Source organism: Varanus komodoensis, unplaced genomic scaffold (assembly GCF_004798865.1).
Source record: "Varanus komodoensis strain SLA01 unplaced genomic scaffold, ASM479886v1 scaffold9, whole genome shotgun sequence".
Classification (NCBI taxonomy): Eukaryota; Metazoa; Chordata; class Lepidosauria; order Squamata; family Varanidae; genus Varanus; species Varanus komodoensis.
In genome coordinates, this window is record NW_025336598.1 from 24,587,728 (window position 1) to 24,610,154 (window position 22,427).

Below are 22,427 nucleotides of genomic sequence, written 5' to 3' on the forward strand. Positions count from 1 at the left end.
TCTACATGCTGATATTACAATCATGGTTATAGCAACCTCTTCCTTGTCTGTGATGAGTATACTCTGAAGTGAGGTTGCACTTCGTGTTTAAAATAAAAGATGGTGCTGCACCTAGAAGTCCTTCCTGCACCATGGAAGCCTTTCCCGGTTCCATGATATATGACTGTATCTTGTGGTTGCTTATTGGTGAGAGAGATAAAGTGACAGAAAGAAAGAGACAAAGGCACTTTATTGTAATTTTATGTATTCCACAGTTACATTCTAGCACTGATTCCTGCCCTCTGGAAATCCCTAGCACATATTAAATCCCAGGTGATAATGTATGGCTTAAAACATTTGTTAGTCTTCAAGGGCTCTGTTTTTACCTAGAATAAACTCACACAGATACCCCTCTGGAATGAAAAAAATTAGCTAGCTCCGTAACAAAATGATTACTGTTAGGTGTGTTGTCTAAATGTGATCTGTAACCATGTCAACCTGTTCTTCTCTTCATAAAGTTTTACACTTCTAAATCCCACTGACTACAGTTCCACTGCTGTGTTGTTCCAACTGCATAAATATCACAATAAGCAAGATGGTCCCATTTGATTCCATGTTAGATATTAGCATAGTAATTATATTACAGAAATACTTAAAACCATAATTGCAAATCTTAAGACACAAACCATGAAAAAGTATGATACTAAAAACAGAAATATTATCATTAAAAACAATTTTCTGCTGTGCCTTTATTTACATTAATGTTGGGGGGGGAGAAAGCTATACATAGTAATACTATAATTGGCAAGGTATTTTGCATGCAACTAACACAAGCATTGTTTTATTTAGAGTTTTATTACACACTGTTGAAAAGATCTTAACATGAGGAAACATGATTATTTCAAGACACTTCTAGAAAGATTTTCACCTTGACCTGCAATCCTGTGCCCATTTATTCGGGAGCAAGCCCCATTAAACTCAGTGGGATTTACTTGTGAGTAAACATACACAGGTTTGCACTGAACTTATAAGAAATTTACACTGTGGATGAAATGTTTAAACAAAGTTTTACACAGAATATAGGATGCTCATCTTGTCTGTAATGCTATGATGATTCTAAGTCCAAAGTTGAACAATTCTGATGAAAAGAAAAAGATGACAGCATAATATGTAATGAGTAACAACATTATTTCAACTATTCTCTTTTCAATTAAGAGTACAATCCTATGAATATGCCTGTAACACTGCAAACTTGGAGGATTACAGACATCTAATGCAGGTTGTAGAAGTGCTGAGATGAAGGTTGCCACTGTGCTCCTACCACCCTGCAAAAAAAGTAGACGCCTGATTTCAGCTAACTGAAGTGCTTTGAAGCAGAAGGAAAGGAAGCTGAAGTACCATCAGGATACCTTGTGTTTTATCTCCTCCCATTCCTGCCCCATTCCCATCCCTTGGGTGACGTCAGAGAAGCTACTGGTGTGGTTCTCTCCATGCCAGCTGTGAGGAGGGCAGGATGGTGTTCCAAGTCTGGAATCCCAGCTCTGATGTCAGAACTGTGATTCTGAAAATAAACATTAGATTCTAGATGCTATCTAGGGGGTCACAGGATCACTCTGTTACTGACTTAAATATTGTCACAAACTGATATAAGATACATGCATTTTCAGTACTGAAAGTTCATTCAGGAAGTAATTGTTTGGTTCTAATGCAGTGTTACAGAAATAATCCCATAACCTTGTGAAATTTCCTAAGGATATTTTTCCCATCATAGCTGCAGCCCACCCAACAGCAGTCAAAAAGCTGTGGGTAAAATCTTTTGAGCCTGGAAAACCAAGAACCCTGAGGATACAGAAATCACTGATGATCTCAGTCCCTGAACAATGTAAAATTCCCTCTTGTCCTCAGGGTGCCTTAGTACAATCTGACCTATAATTCAAAAGTTTTTATGACATTTGATAGTCCGTTCCTAAGAAATCATCAGAGCAGTAATGCAGGGAGCATTTCTATCTCAACGTGATGCATTAGTCAAGTAGTAAGTACCATGACATGGTGAACTATTAACAAATTTCTAACTGAGACACACTTGTGGGTCCTATGCTACGGCTGAAACATCAGTCGAGCATTCTTTGATGTTAAGATGTGGTGGTGATGTTATAATTTAATGTAATCCTTTCCATATTTTAACCCATGCTAATATTGCTATCTGATTTTATAGCAATGAGTTTGCCAATATGGACACGTTCCCATTCAATTTCACTTACTCATCCCCTTCTATCAGCATAATATTGTAGGTTACTGATTGCAGATCAGCTAAGTAGTTTCCATGTTCCACTCTAGAGAACATGGGTGTCAGGAATACTTTGTAGCTAAGGCTGTTGATTTCTGTCTTATGGCAGTGGGTTACCCTATATCTCTCCTTTGTTCTAGAATATTAATTGGCCCTTATCCATGTGATAATGGAAACCCTTATCCAACAGAATACTTACTATAATTTTCCTTTTAAATATGCATGTTGCTTCCATGTTTAATCAATTCTTATGCATTTACAGAGTTGCCTGTCATTACAGCTCTATGGTTTCCTTTTGTTAAAAAAGGTACTTTGGCATATGTGACAATATAAAACAGGCTCTGGATATTCATTTTGAGTTTAAAGAATTAAGATTAATACCATTTTAACGAAAAGTAGCTGATCTCCTTCCATTGCGTGGCTGTAAAAAAAAGTAAGATATATAGTGAGCATTATTTTTAAAGGCCATTTCCAACAGCCCAATTGCTTATACCTACATTTGTATCCAAGCTGTACTAAAAAAAATGGGGAAGTTCATGGTTCCATTTTTCACCAATCTGGCATTTCCACAGATGAAATGAAGTTAAACACTTCAAGGAAAGACAACAATTGCCCTCAGGCTTTGATGGCAGATTGAATTGGCTTGTAGCTGCATATGAGAAATCTTAAATCTACTGCTTGTATTATAAATTCAAAGTAGCCTTGTAAAGATGATACATTTGGTTAGCTACTGTTCCACACTGATGACTATCATTCTAAAAGAAGCTAAAGACTATTCTTGAGGCAACATTCTCCCAGGCCTTGACATAAGCTACCATTTATTTTGTAATATACCAGTGAGTTTGAAACAAACAAAAATGTACATACTCTGAAGATAAAGTATCCTCTACTCTGAATTCCTCCAGGTATTTGAAGTTCTTCCTGAAAAGAGAATAGAATTCAAACAACATACACCTGAGTGGGAACACACACACATACACACATATATATTGCAACCCAATGTTCCTTAAATATCCATTAACATTACATACTATTACGGATAATGTTTAACTCAATATTCTGAAGAATTACATAACGGAAAACAGATTATTATAGTGTTTCCACAACTATGTACGTACTCAGATATATGGGAATGATAATAAATATGAGACATGGTACTCTGGGTAAAAGCATAAGCTGTGAAATTCAAGTCTCAGGTTGACCATGAATCCATGAAGGCCTTAAGAAGCCAGCAAGCTACTTAACAAAAAGAATTTGTGATCTACCCGGACACTATGCTCAAACTCTGGGGCTTTCTCCAAGTGCCAACTCTGAGAAGGGTGGCAAAAAGTGGAAGGGCTTTTTTGGTGCCACCCCCCACCTATGGAATAACTTCCTCACTGTGGCCTGGCTGATGCCTAATCCGTCATCTTTTCAGTGTCAGGTTAGGACAACCCCTTTCTGAGGTTTTCTTGGCCACCCAGGGGCTGGAGGGGGATCACTAGGTGTTGTGCAGAGTCTCTCTCTTTTTCCCCTCTTTTTTGTTATTCCTTGTCATTATCTGTTTTTATTATCTGCTTTTAGCTGTTTTAAAGTTTATTTATTTATATAAAATGTGTATGTCATCCAATTACTTGCGTCTCTGGATGACTTACAGCATAGATAATAATCATGGGGCTGTATAGAAATGAATGAATGAATGAATGAAACACCATGTTATGTTTGCATAATTACATGTTACACCTATGCTAGTGTAATGAAACCCTGATGGACTGTTTCGCTAGAATGCAACATGCAGGATAGCTTATTTTCCTCATTTACAGTTCCCAATTTTCTTGTTTTGGAGCTGTGGCCTATGGTAAGCCAGGTTCTTTGCACTGAAATTTGTGCACCATGGGAAGCGAGGAGGAGTGATGGAGTACCCATCTATAATGCTCATACTCTGCCTCTTAAAATTATGATTTATGAAGCTTTGAACAATTTTCTACCAAGCAACCAATATGTAGGAAGCACCTTTTTTAAAAAAGTACAATATGAATACTAAAGCAATTAGTGTATTTAAATTTTTCCTATTCTTAACATATATTAACAGTGTTAATATGAACAGCACTGATTTTACATTACATATCAACCAATGGAATCCATTTTCAAATACATGCTCAGCTGTGAGAACTTTGGACAAAACCTGGCTCTCAGCTTAACCCTACCTACAGTAATAAAAGTCATGTAAAAGAACTGTATGAAATAAAGGCATAATCAGGAACAAATGAATACAGATAACACTTCAAGATGCATCCTTTTCCCTGGGCTACCAGTGCCAGACATGAAGTGTGGGAAAGTTACCAGTATGAAAGAGCACAATGGATTTGATAGAATGGCAGAAATCTCTGAATAGGAATTGTATAGGAATTCAAGCCAAGTCAACATACACATAAGGTAAAGCAAATGTTACCAAGTGAAAGGAATTTATGGAACTGCCTCGGTAGCTCTTTCTCCATTTAGTCAAGTTGTCTACTACAGACTGACAGTGGTTTTCCAGGGTTTCCATTAGGGGCCTGCCTTTCACATCAACTGCGTGCAAAGCATGTGCTCTATCACTCTGCTTTTGCCCCTCTCCCTTCTTTTACATAATTTTCCATACTTTTATTTTTAAAACATTTTCATATGCTATGTTTAAAATAAGACTCTTCCCAACTTTGCATAACTTCACAGAAGAATCCCATGGTAATGGAAAGGAGATAATTCTTAGTTTTTCAATACCTTCTGCTCCATTCAAAAGCTAGAAAAAAGTTCAAATAAACACACCATTATAGTTATGCCATATCAATTCTTCTATAATTCTTTGAACCATGTCACCTACATTTTTCACTTCCTGGTTGCGGTTGGTATCATTTGGATTCTCTAACTATAACAAAGATATAAAACATCTGTATAAATAAAAGTTGATTTTTTAAAAAAATAATTTTTCTATTCTTATTAACATGTTGAATTTCCCTCAAAATTTGGTTTGAATTTTGCTTTATGTAAACTCTAGTGACAATTAGGGCCACATCAGAAGCACGGTAGTTCAGAGGTTTAACCTTGCTTCTGTCAAGAGTGAAAAAACATGCCCTTCAAGAGTCCACCAGGGGTGTACAATCAAAAGAACATTCAGACCTACAGTGGTACCTTGGATCATGAATTTAATTCATTCCAGGTTGAAATTTTTTTTTTTTTTTTAGGTTGAAATTTTTTATTTAAATAAAAACATACTACAACGGTACAAAAAGGCCCAAAAATTGCAACATTACAAAAATAGAAAGTACCCCATCCGTTATTTACATCCTTTCAAAATGCCAAATGTACACACATTTACAAGATCCCAGGCTTTACACATCAAATGTACAAAAAGAACTTTGTATAGACTTCTCCTGATAGGTTCATTCCAGGACTCTGGTCGTGAACCAAATTGGTCATGAGCCAAGTTAAATTTCCCCATAAGGTTCGATGTAAATAAGGTTGATCCGTTTTGTAACTATTTTTTAAATCAGAAAAATGTGAAGCAAAGTGACAACAACAAAGATTGTGCCCCCCCCCCCCCGCCCCAGCACGACCGAGATCGTGCCTGTCATCCCTGCAGGCGCCCGTCATCCCAGCGTGCTGGGGGTTGGGGGAGAGAGACGGACATGATCGCGGGCGCACTGGGGGAGGGAGAGATGGACGCAAACGGTGCACTGGGGGTAGGGAGATGGCCTCGATCGCAGTTCCGTTCATGCAGGGAAGGTGTGCCTGATCAGAGGTGCACTCCTGCAGGAAAGACAGGCAGAATCGCAGCCATCTCCCCCGCAGCTCTGCTGTGTTGGTCCTGTCTTTCCTGCAGCCGCGTGCAGCAAAGCAGAGCCACGGGGGAGACTGCCGAGAATCCGCTTGTCATTCGTGCAGCCATGCTCTGATCACAGAGCGCAGTTGCTTTTGTGCAGGGAAGGCGTCCGTGATCAGAGGCGCGAGGCTGCACGAATGACAAGCAAATTCTTGGCAATCTCCCCCACAGCGCTGCTTTGTTGGTCCTGTCTTTCCTGCAGCAGCATGCCTCTGATCACGGACGCCTTCCCTGCATGAATGGAACTGTGATTGTGGCCAACTCCTCACCGGGGGGTGGGGAAGGGAGATGGCTGAGACCTTGGTCGCCACCCAAAGCAGTGTTCACGACCCAAGTAAAAAATTTTCAGTAATTTTTGTTCGTGACCCGATCTGTTCGTGAGCCAAGGTGTTTGTGAGCCAAGGTACCACTGTACAGGAAATATATACGGCGTGTAGGTAGTCCCTGAAGAAACTACCAAGATACTTGGTACAAGAGTCTGTACAAGATACTTTTATAACCTATCAGTTACAGCGCATATAGTTTGGAGGAGGGTTGAACACAATACCAAGAACTGAATCTTCAGGACAGGTACACAATTAGCATATCTAAGAGTGTACCTTCAAAGGACTGGGCATTCAGGACAGGACATTAGCATTTCTAAGGTGTGCGTGGGAAGCTAGAGTTACAACATCGATTCCTGATCAGATGGAGAACTCCATCGTAAGTCCAAAACTTAAGTTCCTATGGTGTCAGTCTTTTAGCATCCATATTATGGCAAAACGTTTGCTCATTTTGTCCTGACACTTTCCCCTATCAAAAATGTGCCCCCAGCAGCCATTAGCTCTGCAGGGTGGGTGGAGAAACTAAGGCAAGACAGAAATGTATTTACGCTTCCTGCCCCTACTCCTGTGAAGCTGATAGCTTTCAAGTGGGATTATCATCAGAATCCTGGCTGGCAACGGAATTAAACTCCTTCTCTCTGCATGCTTTGGTCTTAATGGAGACTGGCTTCCCTGTGGCTAGTAACTTCAAGCAAACAAAAAAGATATGGTCACTATGTAACATCTGGTTTCACCCAAAATAAGGAGTCAGCCACAACACATTTTTAAGTACCACAGCACTGCTGACAACTCTGTAGGTGCCTGACAAGACTCCCTTTCCTATCATTTATTCTTTCTTAAATAGTATTCTGTTAAGATTATGGTCCAAAGTTATTCATCATGAAATAAGGATTAGTTTATAATTATGTAGCATTGGCTGTATATTCATGAAGGGTTTATATTTTTTGGTAAATGAATTCCATTAATCCAATGGAATTCTCTGGTCTTCCAGAGGCTTCTGTATGATTATTGGGGAATTTTTCCATCTAGAAGATATCACAGATGCTTGGTTTTACAATTCTCAAAACTGAATTTAGAGATCACATGCCTCTTCTTTGCAGCAAAAATGTTATAAAAAGGACATAGAGAATTGAGGAAAATACCTTAATCCTGTTATTCCTTTCTGTTTAAGTGCTAAGTTGCAAAAAACTTCAATGAATATAAGATTGTTGGAAGTGGAATAGATCTGCATAAGAAACTAAATGTGAAGAGGGAGAGGCAAGCAGTAAAAATGAAAGCAAACTCTTTTGAGCAGAATCCTCCACAAGTCTTTGAATTTTTTTGTGTATAGCCTGAGGTTTATCATATTCTTTCCCTGAAGGAAAAAAACCTATAATGGTAGCAGGCTGTAAGAGAGACCCAGTTTGTAATTGTAATGAAGTTCCTCTACCTAGATAAGACAGGCATGCATGCAAATTATGTAGTAAACCATGGTTTAAATCTAGTCTTACTGACTAGAGATTTAAATCAGATTCACCCTGCAGCTATACCAGAATACCACTTTGGGCTTGGTGTATAGAATATATAGAAAGGCAGAGAAATACAATACTGGTGTGGGTGTGAGGGGGGGATAGTGCAAAAGGCACACTTTTCCTCCCACAGTGAAAACAAAGGAAGCCCAAATAAAAAATGCTTCATGTAAAGAAGCTCCTTGACAAAGTAATATCTTTATGTTTTCTGCTAAGCTATCTGCTATCTACTTTTTACTTAACTGCTTCCAAATTAATGTTCATTAGTCTCGGATTGCAATTGCGTTATATATGTAGACTTCCTTAAAATCTTTTTCTTTTCTAAAGAAAAAAAGAAGTTCTGAATTATTTATTAGTGGGTCACATGGAAATTCTTTGTTCTGATCTCTCTTATTTTGCCCTTAAAGGCAAGTGATGAGGTGTTAGATGGTTCATCTTTAATTATCTTTTTAATACCACAGAGGATAGAGTGAACTGAATCTGATACCTCAGATACAGAGGAAGAAGGAAAAAAGGTATTCATAGAAAACACATCTGGAATTCAATCAAATGAGCAACATCTTAAACATCAGTTGAAAATGGCACAGTCTAGTGGTGTTTTAAGGCTCTTTTGCATCAAGACCAGCTGACTTTTGCAAAGAACTGTCTGCAAAACTAAGCCCGAGGAGTGGCCAGCCCTTTCCAATTTGGAACTCTGTCCTCAACACCTTCTCAGCATGGGCTACAAATCACAGCTGTTACCATCCAAGAGACAATGTTTGGGATTGTAGCAAGCTTGGCCCATTTCTCTTTTCTTCTGCCTTCATTTTAAACAGCAAAGAGAAGTTTAGTTTGTCATCAGGGCTTTGAGTGCCGTGGTCTTTTTCAGTATCCTGTCTTATCATGTGCATCATCATGTGCTGGTATGGTAATCAAAGCACCACCCTCTTTGGCTCTGCTCCTCTCATATAATGAAACTCTTTTTGGTTCTGACAGGCTGGTTACTCTTTACCTTGCAATTGATATCAGTAGTGCTCATTGGGCACTTCTGGGAACTAACATTAGGCCCTTTGGCTTCCATTTGAGAACCAATGAAATGTTCTACCTGCTTTGAGAGTGGAATAATATGATCCTGCTGGCTCTGGACTGGATTTCTTTCTTTTAATAATGTGTTGCAATATTTTTGTATATTGGATTCTGGGACTGGGGCTGTAAGAGTGTTTTTTTACTAAAGTATATACTATGTATTTTATTATCCTATTATTTATTGAAATGTCATGATTCATAAAATACTCAGAAATCTGAATGGTACAGAATGCCAACCATTAGAGTGGCATTTGGATTTGGTTAACTGGAATGTGTTACTCCAGCTATTTCAATTTACTTACATCTTTGTTTCTAGGTTCAACTTAAGCTGCTGGATTTAATCTTTCAAGTCCTAAAGGGCTTGGGACCTAGATGCCTTCTTTCATACGACCTGAATCACATCAGGTCATCTTCTGAGGCTATGCTCTGTGTGCCTCTGCCTAATTTTAACTGATTATAGTTCACTGTGTTATCATTTCTTATATATTCCCTTTAGGAAGGAAAAGCAGAGCACAAATATTACAGTGAAAAGAGATTAACAAAAAGATTAAGAGCAATTAAAATTCTTTGTTATAGCAAAAATTGGTAAGCATTCTTGTTCAATAAATACATGTACTGTACTACAAAATGAGAAACTTTATATAATTCTGTTATTTAAATCAGCTTCTTTTGTGAAGAGAACTAAAACCATGTTTTGCCTCCTGATTTAAAATCATACTCTGGTTCCTTCACCTTTAAAAATGGAATGAATTTCAATTTTCAGTTGTTGAACTTTTCTTCACAAAATATTAATTGGAATATATGAACAATGTAGTTATTTTATGCAGCTTTTGACTTGGACAAACAATTTAGCATAGATTTAGCAGTACCATTCCGTGGTGAAAGAAAGACCTTTAAAAAACCTTCCCTATCTAGCTTATGCCCTATAGTATGTTATTGATTGTTCCCATTGGAGCCTGTGAAACTGTGTCAGAGTACCTTTCAAGTTAATATTTTGCTTCAAGGAAATCGGGTAACTGGAATAAATATATCCAATTACTGCAAGAATTTGAGAGAATCTGACAAAACAATATAATATATAAAAATCTGATAAAGGCTACAATCCAATACTCTCTTACCTGGGAGAAAGTGTCATTGAAGAGAATAGGGTTTACTTCTGAGTAACCATGTACAGGATTACAGTATTAATTGATCAGATAACTACTAATGGTGCTCTATCATGCTATATTACATAAACCAAAAAAGGGGGGGATGAAAAATAGCTCCCTCTGCCAAATAAAAAAGCCTAAGGCACAAATGATAGCCTGGATAACAATCAAGCAACAAACTAATGAGCAGGACAGTTCCCCCAAACTATGACCCTAGTCCTTTACGGGGAGTGCAGCCCATCCAGAACAGGTTGAATATCACTCAGTTGGACAGATGAACCACCACCAACAGCACCTCAGTCTGGTCTGGATCAAGTCTCAGTTTGTTGGCCTCATCCAATATATTACCATGCTCAGACCCTGATTCAGAGCAGCCACTGCCTCACCTGGGTTTGATGAAAAAGAAAGCTAGGGCTGAGTATCATCTGCATATGGATGGTAGCTCAGCTCCTATCTCCAGATTATCTCCCCCAGCCGTTTCAGGTAGATGTTAAACAGCATAGGGGTTAAAATGGAACCCTGTGGTATCCCATGGCACAACTGCCATGTGCAGAGCAATAACCCCTCAGCAGCACCTTCTGGAATTGGCTGGTCAAGGAGAGAAACCACTGCTGGGTTTGTCTACATCTACACCCAGTTTGTTTCAGGTCCCACAATCATGACAAGAAACAATGCTTTGTTGTATGGTTTCTGCTTCTGACTTTCATGACTTCCATACCTGGAAATTTCATTTCTCCATTTGTGGTGGAAATGTATCAAAAAGCTCCATGGAAAGAACAGAGACAGAAGGAGCTGCTCCAGGCATCTCATTTCTACTAACTGTGGCTTCCTAGCAACACGTACTCCACCACTTACTTTGTTACCGTTTAATGAATTCTGCCCCCAGCACCCTGTTTATTTTCTAAAACAGTAAGAAAGTGAATAAATCAATGGGGGGAGTGGGGGGAAATTGCAGCAAAAGTGCTTTTTTTAAAAAATCATTTGGAAGCTGGACTTGCTGGGAAGCATTAAAGAGTTGGAGAATAAACAGGAGTACCTCAGCAGACCAGCCAGGGTAAAGCAGCTGCGGAAGATGGGGAACAATATAGAAATAACGGGGATTTTTACAGAGGCTTCTGGGGTGCACAAAACAAAGGATGCAGACCAACTAATAACTGCTTGCAGGGGAAAATGTGCTAATTCACCACCAATCATGGCAACACATGCCCTTGCTTGTGGTGACATGGAAATTTGGCCTCTATCTAGTACATGTAGGAATATGCCCTAACTTGATTATTTATTTCTTTGTAATGGTATTCTAAGATTTGCCAATTAAGACTCATGTTAAGGCTGGCTGTTCTCCTGGCACCATCTTGTGTGTAAGAGCATGTAACACACAAGACTGGAGGGATACTGCTGGCTGCAAAACTAAGGGCACCAACTAGGAAGAAAGCCTAGTTGCTGAACTAAATACAGCTTTCTTTGGATTAAGTCTATTTGGAATCAGGCAAGGGCTTCAAGAACAAAAGGAGAGCTTTCAGTTGAACCTTGACTCTGAAGCAGTTCCTAATTTCTCTCTCTCTCTCATTGTAAATATGAAGAGGAAATATGAAATAAAAGGTAAAATGGGTAGAAAGGCCTGTGTTCATGTTTTAGTTTTTTCAAGGGACAGGCTGCTGTGACTGATAGAATGCTGATTACTTACAAATTGCACATTAGTCAAGAAGGAGGTTGGCCTCCCCTTACCACTGTTAGTTCACACTGGTAGCACCTGCCTATTACAGCCTTTGGCATTCATGCACATTGACATGGCTCAATCATGGGTGCAACAGGGCTACTTGCATCCTAATTGATCATAAGTCTCATCCTATAAGCTATTGTGCTGATACAGTAGCTAGCAGGAACAGGCCTCCAGACAGTATTGTTAATGTAATGAATTTCAATGAGAATCGCACAACATCATACTTAACTATTTGAATGGAAGGATAATACACTTACTTATGCACACATTGGATTTATGTTCACTTTTATGCATCCTCAAAAATGCCATATCAATGTACACATAAAAATTCTGAAGCAAAATAGCACAAGTTAGTCATAACTAACTTAACTCCTGTTGATTGCAGTGAACTAAAAGCTGCAATCCTTAACATGCTTGCCAAAGAGGAAGCTCCATTGACCATAGTGGGAGTGCTTCTTAGTAATCAAGCATAGGATTGCACAGCAAAGCATGATCCAACCCAGTAAAATGATCAAGGATAAAGGATTTTTGTTTTTTTGGGGTTTTTTTTTTTAAAGAAAAAAATAACACACATCAATTGAATGCAAATGAGCACAATTATAAAGTTACATACGTCCACTTTGTTTCTCTTCAGTCTCCTCTCATGCAGTTGGGGAATGAGTTGCAGCAAAGGATGCAGGACAGATGACTAAGAGGACATGAATACAGACACATGAATAACAATGAAATCCTGGCCTCGGGATGTGAAAACAAAACAAAAACCTCTTACTGCAGAAATGACTCATAAACACAGCATGCAAAGCAAAGAATGAAGGGAATCTGATGGGGCATTTTGCTGTTGCAGGTTAGATGCAAACACCTGAACTCTCATAGTGTCAAAAATTCTCATGCCTGTGTTTGTTTGCTAGTTTGAAATGGGTACACACATGGAACAGCTTCAAAAGGAGATGCACTAACTGGATAAGCTAGCGGTAGGTAAGTGCTCACTCACTGCCATAAGAATCTTCCATATAAGCACAGTATAAAAGAACAATCTGAATTATTGTGGAAAATCTTGGGATCTCCAGAGAAGGAGAATTCCAGATTAGGAAGAATCAAGAACATAATTATTTGTATCCAGGCATTGCTCTGTCAAAGGGAAGATCATGCCCCACCTTTCACTGATCAAGGAGCAGCACCCTTTTGAATTCACTCATGACACCATGATTTACCTAATACCATGAAGGAGATGTCCATAGTACCGGATACATACCGTAAGAGAAACACACAGGCTGAAGCCTCACTGGGATGCCAATATACTTGACTAGCAACTAGAGCCTGGATTATTTAATGCTGGGAAATGCACTGTCAGGGCAGCTTTTCATGGCTCTGTACTGCTAACAAGCAGGTGGTGGTTTCTGGTCACAATTGATAAATCCCATACCTAGATATCTCAGTTCTTAGCTCCTGTTCTTCCTCATTCTTTAGTCTTTTTTGCATCCATTCTGTTCCTGCTCAGGTTACCTCAGGGTTAAACCTTTGCTGCCCCAAAACCTAAATTGCTAGCCAGGAGAGGCAACTTCACAAGCACTCCAATGCATAAGCAGAATTCTAGAGTGTCCCACCGAGAGGTACTCAAGGCTTTTAGTATAACTGAATTGCACTATACTTAAAGAATAAAGTTTTAACTTCTTATTTTTATTTATATTCTTGTTAAAATGGCACAAAACATTTCAGGCATCAAATATGCACATGCAGCATCAATGTTATTTGCAAAAGGTATTATAAAAGAATTGTCTTCATTGTGCCAGTTGGGCTCAAGGCAAAATATTAAAACCTGAAACAAATCCCATTGTTCAATAGTCTTACAACAAAGAAAGTGCCTAACCAATATAAATTGATTTATGTAGAATGATTTATTGGAATGGTACAAGAAATCCAATGCCTGGCTATTTAGTGCCCCTTTCCCCATTTCCTTGCATAAGCATGTTGGTCCTATAATATGATGGACATCACAGAACATAAACTTCTATGGGAACCTTATTTCTCAAGCCACAAAACAACTGTTAAGGTGCTTGGCAATGTCATACATGTTAGATTGTTTTAGCTGCAAGGTAGTATTTCTTTCTAGCTTTATAACATTTTAATATATTTATTCCATTACCCGCAACTTAAACAACAATGGGGACACATGGAACACTGTAAGTTACATGAAATTACAGTAAATGTAACCTAATAAAAATAGCACCAACATTAGACGTATGATAAATGACACAGATGTATATGTGTATGTATGATGACAAATAATGATGTTTTGCTGTACTGTAAAAAAAGGACCTGATTAGAACACTTATTTTTCCTGTAGGTTTATGCATAGGATATTGGATTTATTCTATATGATGAAACTCAAAGTAGAACTTTATCAACATGTGTACCTTACATTTATAATATAAAGGTGCATATCACATTTTAGAGAAAAGCACTAATTTAGATGGCTATTCAGCCTCAGAGTTACTTTAAAACACTAAGGTTTTCCCAGATGTGACTTTAGTCAAGAGCAGAGATGATCTTCACCCATTTTTTCCTTAAGAAAAATTTTCCTGAATGGTGTACTTTTGTCTTTGTCAGACTTCAGTGTCATCTGGCTTTTTTAGTCAGACTTATACTGATGAGTTATATTTAAATAACAAATTGATTAATTATTATTCCTACCAGGAAGGATTATGTAAGTCCAAAGAACAATGACAATATGTTGTTTTTAGATATAAGCAAGTGTTTACGCAGAGGAAAAGGGGCAGTTCAATTTACCAGAATGTTAGAGTTGCCTGTGTCATGGGTCTTAGAATAATGAAATAAGAACGGTTCAAAGAAATTAAAAGTGGATTTTACTTTAAGAGAGATTAATGTGTTAGGATTTTCTAGACAGGTATAACATAATAAAAAAAGACAGACTAGAACTTACTCTTTTGGTGTTGTCCTTTTCATCTATCTCCTGCGGAAATAATTGGCAAGGATTTCTGAGTGGTAGAGTGAAATAATGTAGTAATGTACTTACTGTTACTGTTTTTAATATGTTTGCAATTGTTGATTTGAGACTCAGAATGTGGCAACTTATTTGCATAGCCGAACAATATAGTTGAGGTGTTTTGCAAATAATTTCCAGATTGCTAGGCAATACTTTAATTTTAATCATGCTATTATGAGCACAGTATCCTACCTAAAAAGCAGATCAAGACAAGAAGCTTCTAACTACAGTTCTTACTATGTTAAAGTGGGCCAACCAGGCTGACTTTGTAATACAAAACAAGAACTGCAGAGGTTGTTAGCAAAAGACATTTATCATGTAAGGAAACCATCTAATTAGGAAGAGACTGCTCAGTGAAGAAGTTGATTCCAAGCTAAATCCCTTGATCCTTCCCAGTCACAAGGTGTTTGGGCCAGACTGCAGGAATGCCAGATGCTATACAATTGGTCTGCTTTTTTGCCCTGATGCTGAACCACGGAACTGATTGTTTTATCAATCCCTTTCTGGTTCTACCTATTCAACAGTTCTTCCCTAGAACCAGAGGTGGTCTGGTTCTCAATCACTTGGCTTATATCACGGCAAGATAATCCTGGCATTTCAGCAGAGAATTCAAAAACCAAATTTTCTTCCAGTTCAGATTCAAAGGTAACAACCTTGAAATGCTGTATTCTAGGGGCCCAGTCTCTTCAAGATATAGCTATCAGGACTAGTAGCCACTAATAGTCTTCTCCTCCATGAATTTGTCCAATCCCCTTTTAAAACAATGTAAATTGGTGGCCATCACTACCTATTGTGGAAGTGCTTTCCATACATTAACTATATGCTGTGTTAAGCAGTGTTTCCTTTTATCTGTCTGGAATCTCCTGCCAATCAGCTTTATGGGATAGCCCTTTCTCTTCCCACAAGCAGCCAAAGGAAGATGTTTCAAAACTTTTGCTTCTAGTTAAACACAGCTTCTTCTTTTGTCTGAAATGGAAACTATTGTTAACAATTTAACTATTGTTAAATGAGCCAGCTTCAGAAACCATAGTAAACTAAATTTACTTAGTTTCTCAGACAATTTCTCAGGAAATTGGCTCAGGTTTCCACTGTCCTGCTACTTTTATTCAACAGAAGAATTAGTGAACTTAAACATGGGGCAATATATTGATTCCCAACTACAAAATATGTACAGATTAGACGTTACCAGTTCTGATCAATGATTTAGCAGTTTGATACAGAATTCTCCCAAAGCAAGAACGAAAGATTGTCTACATCTGTACTATTTGTCAGACCATAGCAATAATTTTGCTAACTGTGTAAACATGACAGTCTGTGCATGGTCCTGGATCAATTCCTGTCAGAAAACGACAAAGCTGAGAAGTGTGTCTTTACAGTCCTGTAGACAGTTACTGTATGCATTGCACTGGTCATGGTATGTTGGCAAGCAAGTTTCATGAATAATGCTGTTACCTGGGCTTTCTGTAGAAGTTCCAGAACCATAAAGCAAAGATCTTCTAGCACATTAGATGACTTAAAGGCAAGGAAACACATATGATTATTGAACTGATAACACTTTTTTCAACAATTTTGACTATATCTGAATTTCTTTCCATGGAATTACCTGAGATGGTGTATCCCTGGTCAGGTAAGTAGAACACACATCATCTATCTGTAAATATTGAAAAGAGAGCAGAAATAGCAAAGGGTTGAATTGAAAATATAAAAGAAAGTTAAGTTTATATGCTTTTTTCACATAACATGTTAATGCTAAGATGACAGTTTTAAGGGCCAAGAACACTAACCCCTTCCTGCAGCATATTTTGTAAGGTACATGCAGAAACAACTCAGGGCTGACTCAATCATTTTAGCAAATTATTATTATTATTACATTTATTATAACAAATGAAGACTAGGTAGCACCAACACAAATCTAGCAAATCTAGAGTCACCATTGTGACGGTTGTGTCGCAGGTAGTCACTAACCTGACCTTTCCTGATAGATCAGAGAGCTGAGTCTCTGGCACTGACCTTAAACTCCAGGTAGGTTCATATGAATGTAGAAAATTCTTCACATATACCAGTTCTTAAATAATCTGGCTTACAGGTTAAGGCCAATTCTATAAATTGAACTTGAAAACAAACTGATGTCCAGCACAGATAATGTAGGGTTTGTATAGTATAAGTGAATAATTTCCTAGAAGCATTCTGGAAGCCATAATGTTTTTCCCGCATGACATGTAACATCTTGTTGGAATAGCTGTAAGCTGTTCATAATGACTGATGCTTTTTCATTACCATGTTACTGTCTGTGTAAGTAATGTCAAGACACTTGCTATAAAAGTGCTAGATAACACTCATCAGTAAACTCACCATCAGATCCTAAAAGGGATTTTTCCAATCCCATATGGAAACTATTGTTTTGGGGGCCTTATGGCCCACTCCCTTTCCTCCACACCTGTGTCTTTTAATCTTCCCTACTAAGACAATGACTGCATAGGTTTGCTTACCAGAGAGAGGAACATGTGGCTCCCCAGGTGCTGTTCTACTTCAGTTCCCATCAACCATATCTGGTTTGGTCAGGGATTTTAGGATTTAGAATCCAACCTTTCAGGGGGCCAAAGTTTCCCCACTACTCTGTTAGAATTTCAGGACCAAACTAAATGTTCTTCAAATCACACATGACAGATCTAAGTATAACTGGTTTGTTTATTTCAGTATTAGCAGATATGCCCTGATGTGGATCAAGATCATGGCATTCTGTGAAGGGGAATTTAAGGTTTTCCTGGTCCTGTTTTTGTTCTGACATTTCACCATTCCTGTGTGGAGAGGATTGTTAAGTTTTTTTAATAGAAAAAGAAAAGCATCTCTGTTGATTCTAAAGGGGATGAATGTTCATTTTCTAACCAGCTCGAGGCTGTGTGTGGAATTTCAGGATAATAATGGAAAGAGTAAATGCTTTAAAGAACTTCCCCAAAGGGCCATAGGCCCAGTGTGAAGTAAATTGCACTGAAATAATGAAGAATGTTTAGTTTGGCTCTTGCATTCTGGACAGGGTTGGAAGTTTTTTGCCTGGTGATAATCCTTTCTCCCTTTCCTGTACTGAAAGTGAGTTACTCAAACAGAACCTTGTCCAATGGACGTATGCTTTCATCTGGAAGGTAGAATAAAGTTGCATCAAACCATTACAACAGCATGCAGTGCTTTTTTTGTAAGAAAAAAGATGCCGGAACTCATGAAATTATTTACCTTTCGCACGTAGTCAATCACTGTACACACATCCACACACGTCAGTTGTGTAACGGAACATTAACGGTCACCGCCTGCAGTAAGCGCTCAGCACGCAACCACACAACCAATCACAAGCCGAGCAGTGCCACAAGCCGAGCAGCGCCATCACAACCAGCGCGGACGAACTACGCACACATCGGACTCAACACACAAGCAGCCCGCATGCACCGTTTTAATGATTTTGCCGCCGACCTGCTATGCTCAACAGGGTGATTCAAATCCACGTGGACCAAACATCAAATTTTCAAAAGTTACTTTTAAAACTTGGAAAATTGGTGGAAAAAAGGTGCCAGAACTCCGTTCTGGTGCGCTCTATGACAAAAAAAGCACTGACAGCATGTAACAAGAAGATATACCAATACTATTTTGCGAATAGTATCTATAGTTGAACACAGAGAGAGAGAATTTTAATATGAGTGCTAAGTCCAATTCTATTTCAGAGAAGCTTTCACAGGGCCACATTCAAGTACAGGCAGTCCCCAAGTTATGACATCCAAGTTAGGAACAACCCATACCTATGAATGAACTGCCACAAAGCCTATTAATTTTTTAAAATTATTGCAGGAAATTGTCATCACCATAGAAAGGAAACAGAAGGGGAACAAGGAAGGGCTTCCAAAGCATCACCATAGAGAGAGATGAAGTGACAGGGTAGAGAGGGCAGCCCCCAAAGCAGGTCCTTCTGCCCCACCTGTCTGGAAAGGGGAATCTTTCCGGCATTTCCTTGCTGCAAAAAAGTGGCCCTGGTGGGGAGGTGGGGGCTAAAGATATTCATAGTTTTTCTACTTCATGGGGGTCCTGTGTCCCTAACCACTGTGAATGCGGAGAACCGACCACACATGATCCAACTTACATACAAATTTGACTTAAAGACCAATTTCCGTTTTCTCAGGAGGGCAACTTGTTCATAATCGTAATTTTGGCTTGAGGTTCTGCACCCTGCTTTAAGTACTTATCACCAAGTCTTGCATTTCATATCCCTCTGAGCTCACAGCTAATTTTGTACTCTCTATACCCACCTACACACTCTCTCTATCACACACACCTGTTAACTTAAGAAGTCACTTAATACACATGTGAATTTTGGTCCTGAACTATTAAAAAGTTGTATACAAGCAGTGTTCGATCTTGTTGGACCCATGGGCATTTTTGGGAATTTGAGAAACTGCTGTATGCAACACCAGCAGATTAATTCTTTGATGTCTACCTGTCATGCCTGTGACTCTTAGGCTGCATTTTATTCCACCGAAGAGACACATTTGTTTTGTGTCTGCTGGACACCACAATGTCTCTTTAATAAGAGATTTCTAATTTCACCAATTCCCTGCTGTGCTATGTAGCTAAACCAAATGTTTAGGCAATGACTAGTAGCTGCTTCTTTTTGGGAATAGGTTATTACACAGATAAATTTTGTACTAGGACACCTTTTGATAGTCACTCATGTATATGCTGTTTTAAATTATTTATCTGCTTTATAGAAATTAACCTGCTTTGTAGAAATTAAAAGATAAGTTAAGAGATAAAAGACTAATATTACAGATTCAGAAGAATAAAACTCAATTCCTGTAATGCATTGGATGGAGAACCTTACAATGCATTCAGTATATGGAATGCCATATATGCCAACTTTAAATTGACATTTATTTGGATATTTAGTCCACTTTTGTTGAAACCTATGCATGATTGCTAGAAAGTCATAAGCATTTCATACAAAATCATATATATAGAAAAAAAATAAAAATCAGATTCTTGCAGGCATCACATTGAAGACCCATTCACATACTGGTTAGTACTATAATGGGGACCCACGGGTTATTCTATGATACATTTGTTAACATTTAAACTGCCACAAGTGTCTTTACTATTCATGAATGGAGAGAAAATTTTTCTTCTGCGGTGTAACTTTATCCTAAGGCCTTAGGTGGTTCATCTGTTCCTGCTCTTGCTAGCATGAAGGCATTTCACCCATACTCTCTAAATTTCTAGCTCTAGTTCCTGTAACTGTTGCCTATTCATGTCCTTATTTTTATTAGCACTCTTGAAACACTGTAAACTTGCTTTCACAACATGGTGAGGCTAAGCTGCTCTTAAAAGGTTTATCAACACATAAGGGTAATAGGCTCTGTCTCTACAAATGGCATCCCCTGATTTATTCTTTAATACAGAAAAACAACTTATTTTGACTTCTTTTTGTTTGCTCCTTCACTTTTGATCATTTAATGGCTACTGCCCACCTATTTTCAAATATGTGAATAGATATATTGACAAACTGGAAAAGTTCTACATAAATAACATAAACATAAATACAAGTTTCCTGGGTTGTTAGTAATGACTTATGGTCCATATGGAGAGTGCCAAATAAACTCTTTATATTCTAAAATCTTTAATTATGAATCCTATTTTATGCACTGCCATGATCAGGCCAGAACCAAAGCAGCAACCACCCCACTTGCAGGATTGCTCCCAGGCCCTACTGGAGCTCCGTCTACTGTTGAGTGCCAGCTGGGAATCCTGGGAGAAGAGCTATTTCAGCTCTTCCCTTCAGAACCAGCCTCAGCAACACAGGTTCTTTGTTAGCTGCAGTGCTTGCACCTTTCCTGCTGGTTCCTGCCCTGCAATGTTGATTGTGGTTCTGATTGCTTCTTGCCTAACCTGTATCCTGCCTTGAGGTTTGTATCCTGACCCTTGCCCCATGTTCTGACCCTTGCTATGTGGCTTCAGCAATGCATGTCCCTCAGTAGCTGCAATGTTTGCACCTTGCCTGATAGTTCCTGCTGTATATCCTACATCTTGCTGTGTATTCTATGCATACAATATGTATGCTTACATCTTGCTTTGTATGGAATGCGCTTCCCAGAGAGGTTTGTCTGGAGCTAAGTTTATATTCTTTTCGACGCCAGGTTAAAAAAGCCTTTTTATTTAACTGTTATTTTAAAAACTAATTTAAATTTTAATGTTTAACAGTCACTTTTATTTAACTTATTTAATTTGTATTTTTGGTTAATTATTTATTGCTGTTTTATTGTGGTTGTTTTAATGATTGTAAGCCATCCTGAGATGCCATGCATAAAGGACGGCATACAGAAGTTTTAAATAAATAAATATTGTATGTGCCTTGCCATGTTGCTTTGATGTTGTGCCTGCCTTATGCATGACCTATATCCTACCTTGCTGTGTACCCTTTCTTGTGTTGCCTCAGCAATGCAAGTTTTCCTACTGTGTTTCAGCTCCTGCATCATGCCTGGTCTTTGCTGTATTTGGTTCCTGTTGTCCCCTGTATCTTGCCTTGCTATGTACCCCGCTTCAAGTACCTGCATGATGCTTTGCATGTATCCAGCTCTGTTATCCTGTCCAAGATACCTGCACCTCTGTGTGACTTCCTGGTTCTTGACCCTGAGCTTCTTCCTGATGATGTCCTTGTTCTGCCTGATATGTATATCTGGTTCCTGATCTGGTCCTGATTGGTTACTACAACCTGAACTTGTCATTAAACCTTGATTTTCAGATTCTGTCTTACCTGAAGTTCGGTTGCCCTGGTCCTGGTGCCTCTGTTTGACTGTCTACATCCTGGCCCTGCACCCCTCCCCCCTCCATATATATACATGGCACTGTCACACCAATGTTATAACTAAAAAGCACACAACATGGGGATATTGCTCGCTACCTCATTCCACAACTGCAGAATTTGTTCTCCTTGTAGAACATGGGATGCCATCGGTGCACCTGGAAATAAAAAGGAATTCCTTGTTTTTATAGCCATACTATATTATTCATTATACAGAGATGTGTCTTTCTGATCAGGTCAGTGAGAATAAATGAATATAGCAAACAATAAAACACTGTTAGCACATTAGCGCCAAAAGCAGCAGAAGCAGAATATAATATAGGTCTCCCACTGCAGTCTACTGGAGACCTCAGAGCCCACCCAGCATAAATTTATGGTAGTACATCTACCATACGAGTTTTCTTGCACAAGTACATATTCATTTCAGTGGAGTTATGCAAAGAACGTTAAAATGACTCACAATCAGTATGTGTACCACACACTGCTATCCTGTACATACCTATTCAGAAGTAAGCCCCAATGAGTTGAGTTAGACTTACTCCCAGATAAGCTTGTGCAGGATTATAGCCTCAGTTCCCTGAAATCAATGGAGCTTAAACATTCCTAACTCTGCTGCTTTGTAGTCCTCCTGCTTAGAAGTTGCACTAATATTTTAACCTCTATTCTTATCATGGTTATATTCTGCTTGACTGCATTAATCAGTCCAATATTTTTGCCTCA

General features: G+C 38.6%; 1 protein-coding gene across 1 annotated transcript in view; it reads right to left on the bottom strand.

Annotated features, from left to right (window-relative positions):
• The window catches only part of LOC123017141 (phosducin-like protein 2), a 40,522-nt gene extending 18,892 nt beyond the window's left edge, over positions 1-21,630 (bottom strand). Inside the window, exons 1-3 of the mRNA XM_044418279.1 lie at positions 21,310-21,630; positions 16,476-16,523; positions 16,325-16,384 (exon numbers count right to left, since the gene is read on the bottom strand). Of these exons, the coding sequence (XP_044274214.1) occupies positions 16,325-16,384; positions 16,476-16,523; positions 21,310-21,630 (429 nt within the window). The remainder of the gene's footprint in view (positions 1-16,324; positions 16,385-16,475; positions 16,524-21,309) is intronic.
• Positions 21,631-22,427: the final 797 nt, after the last annotated feature.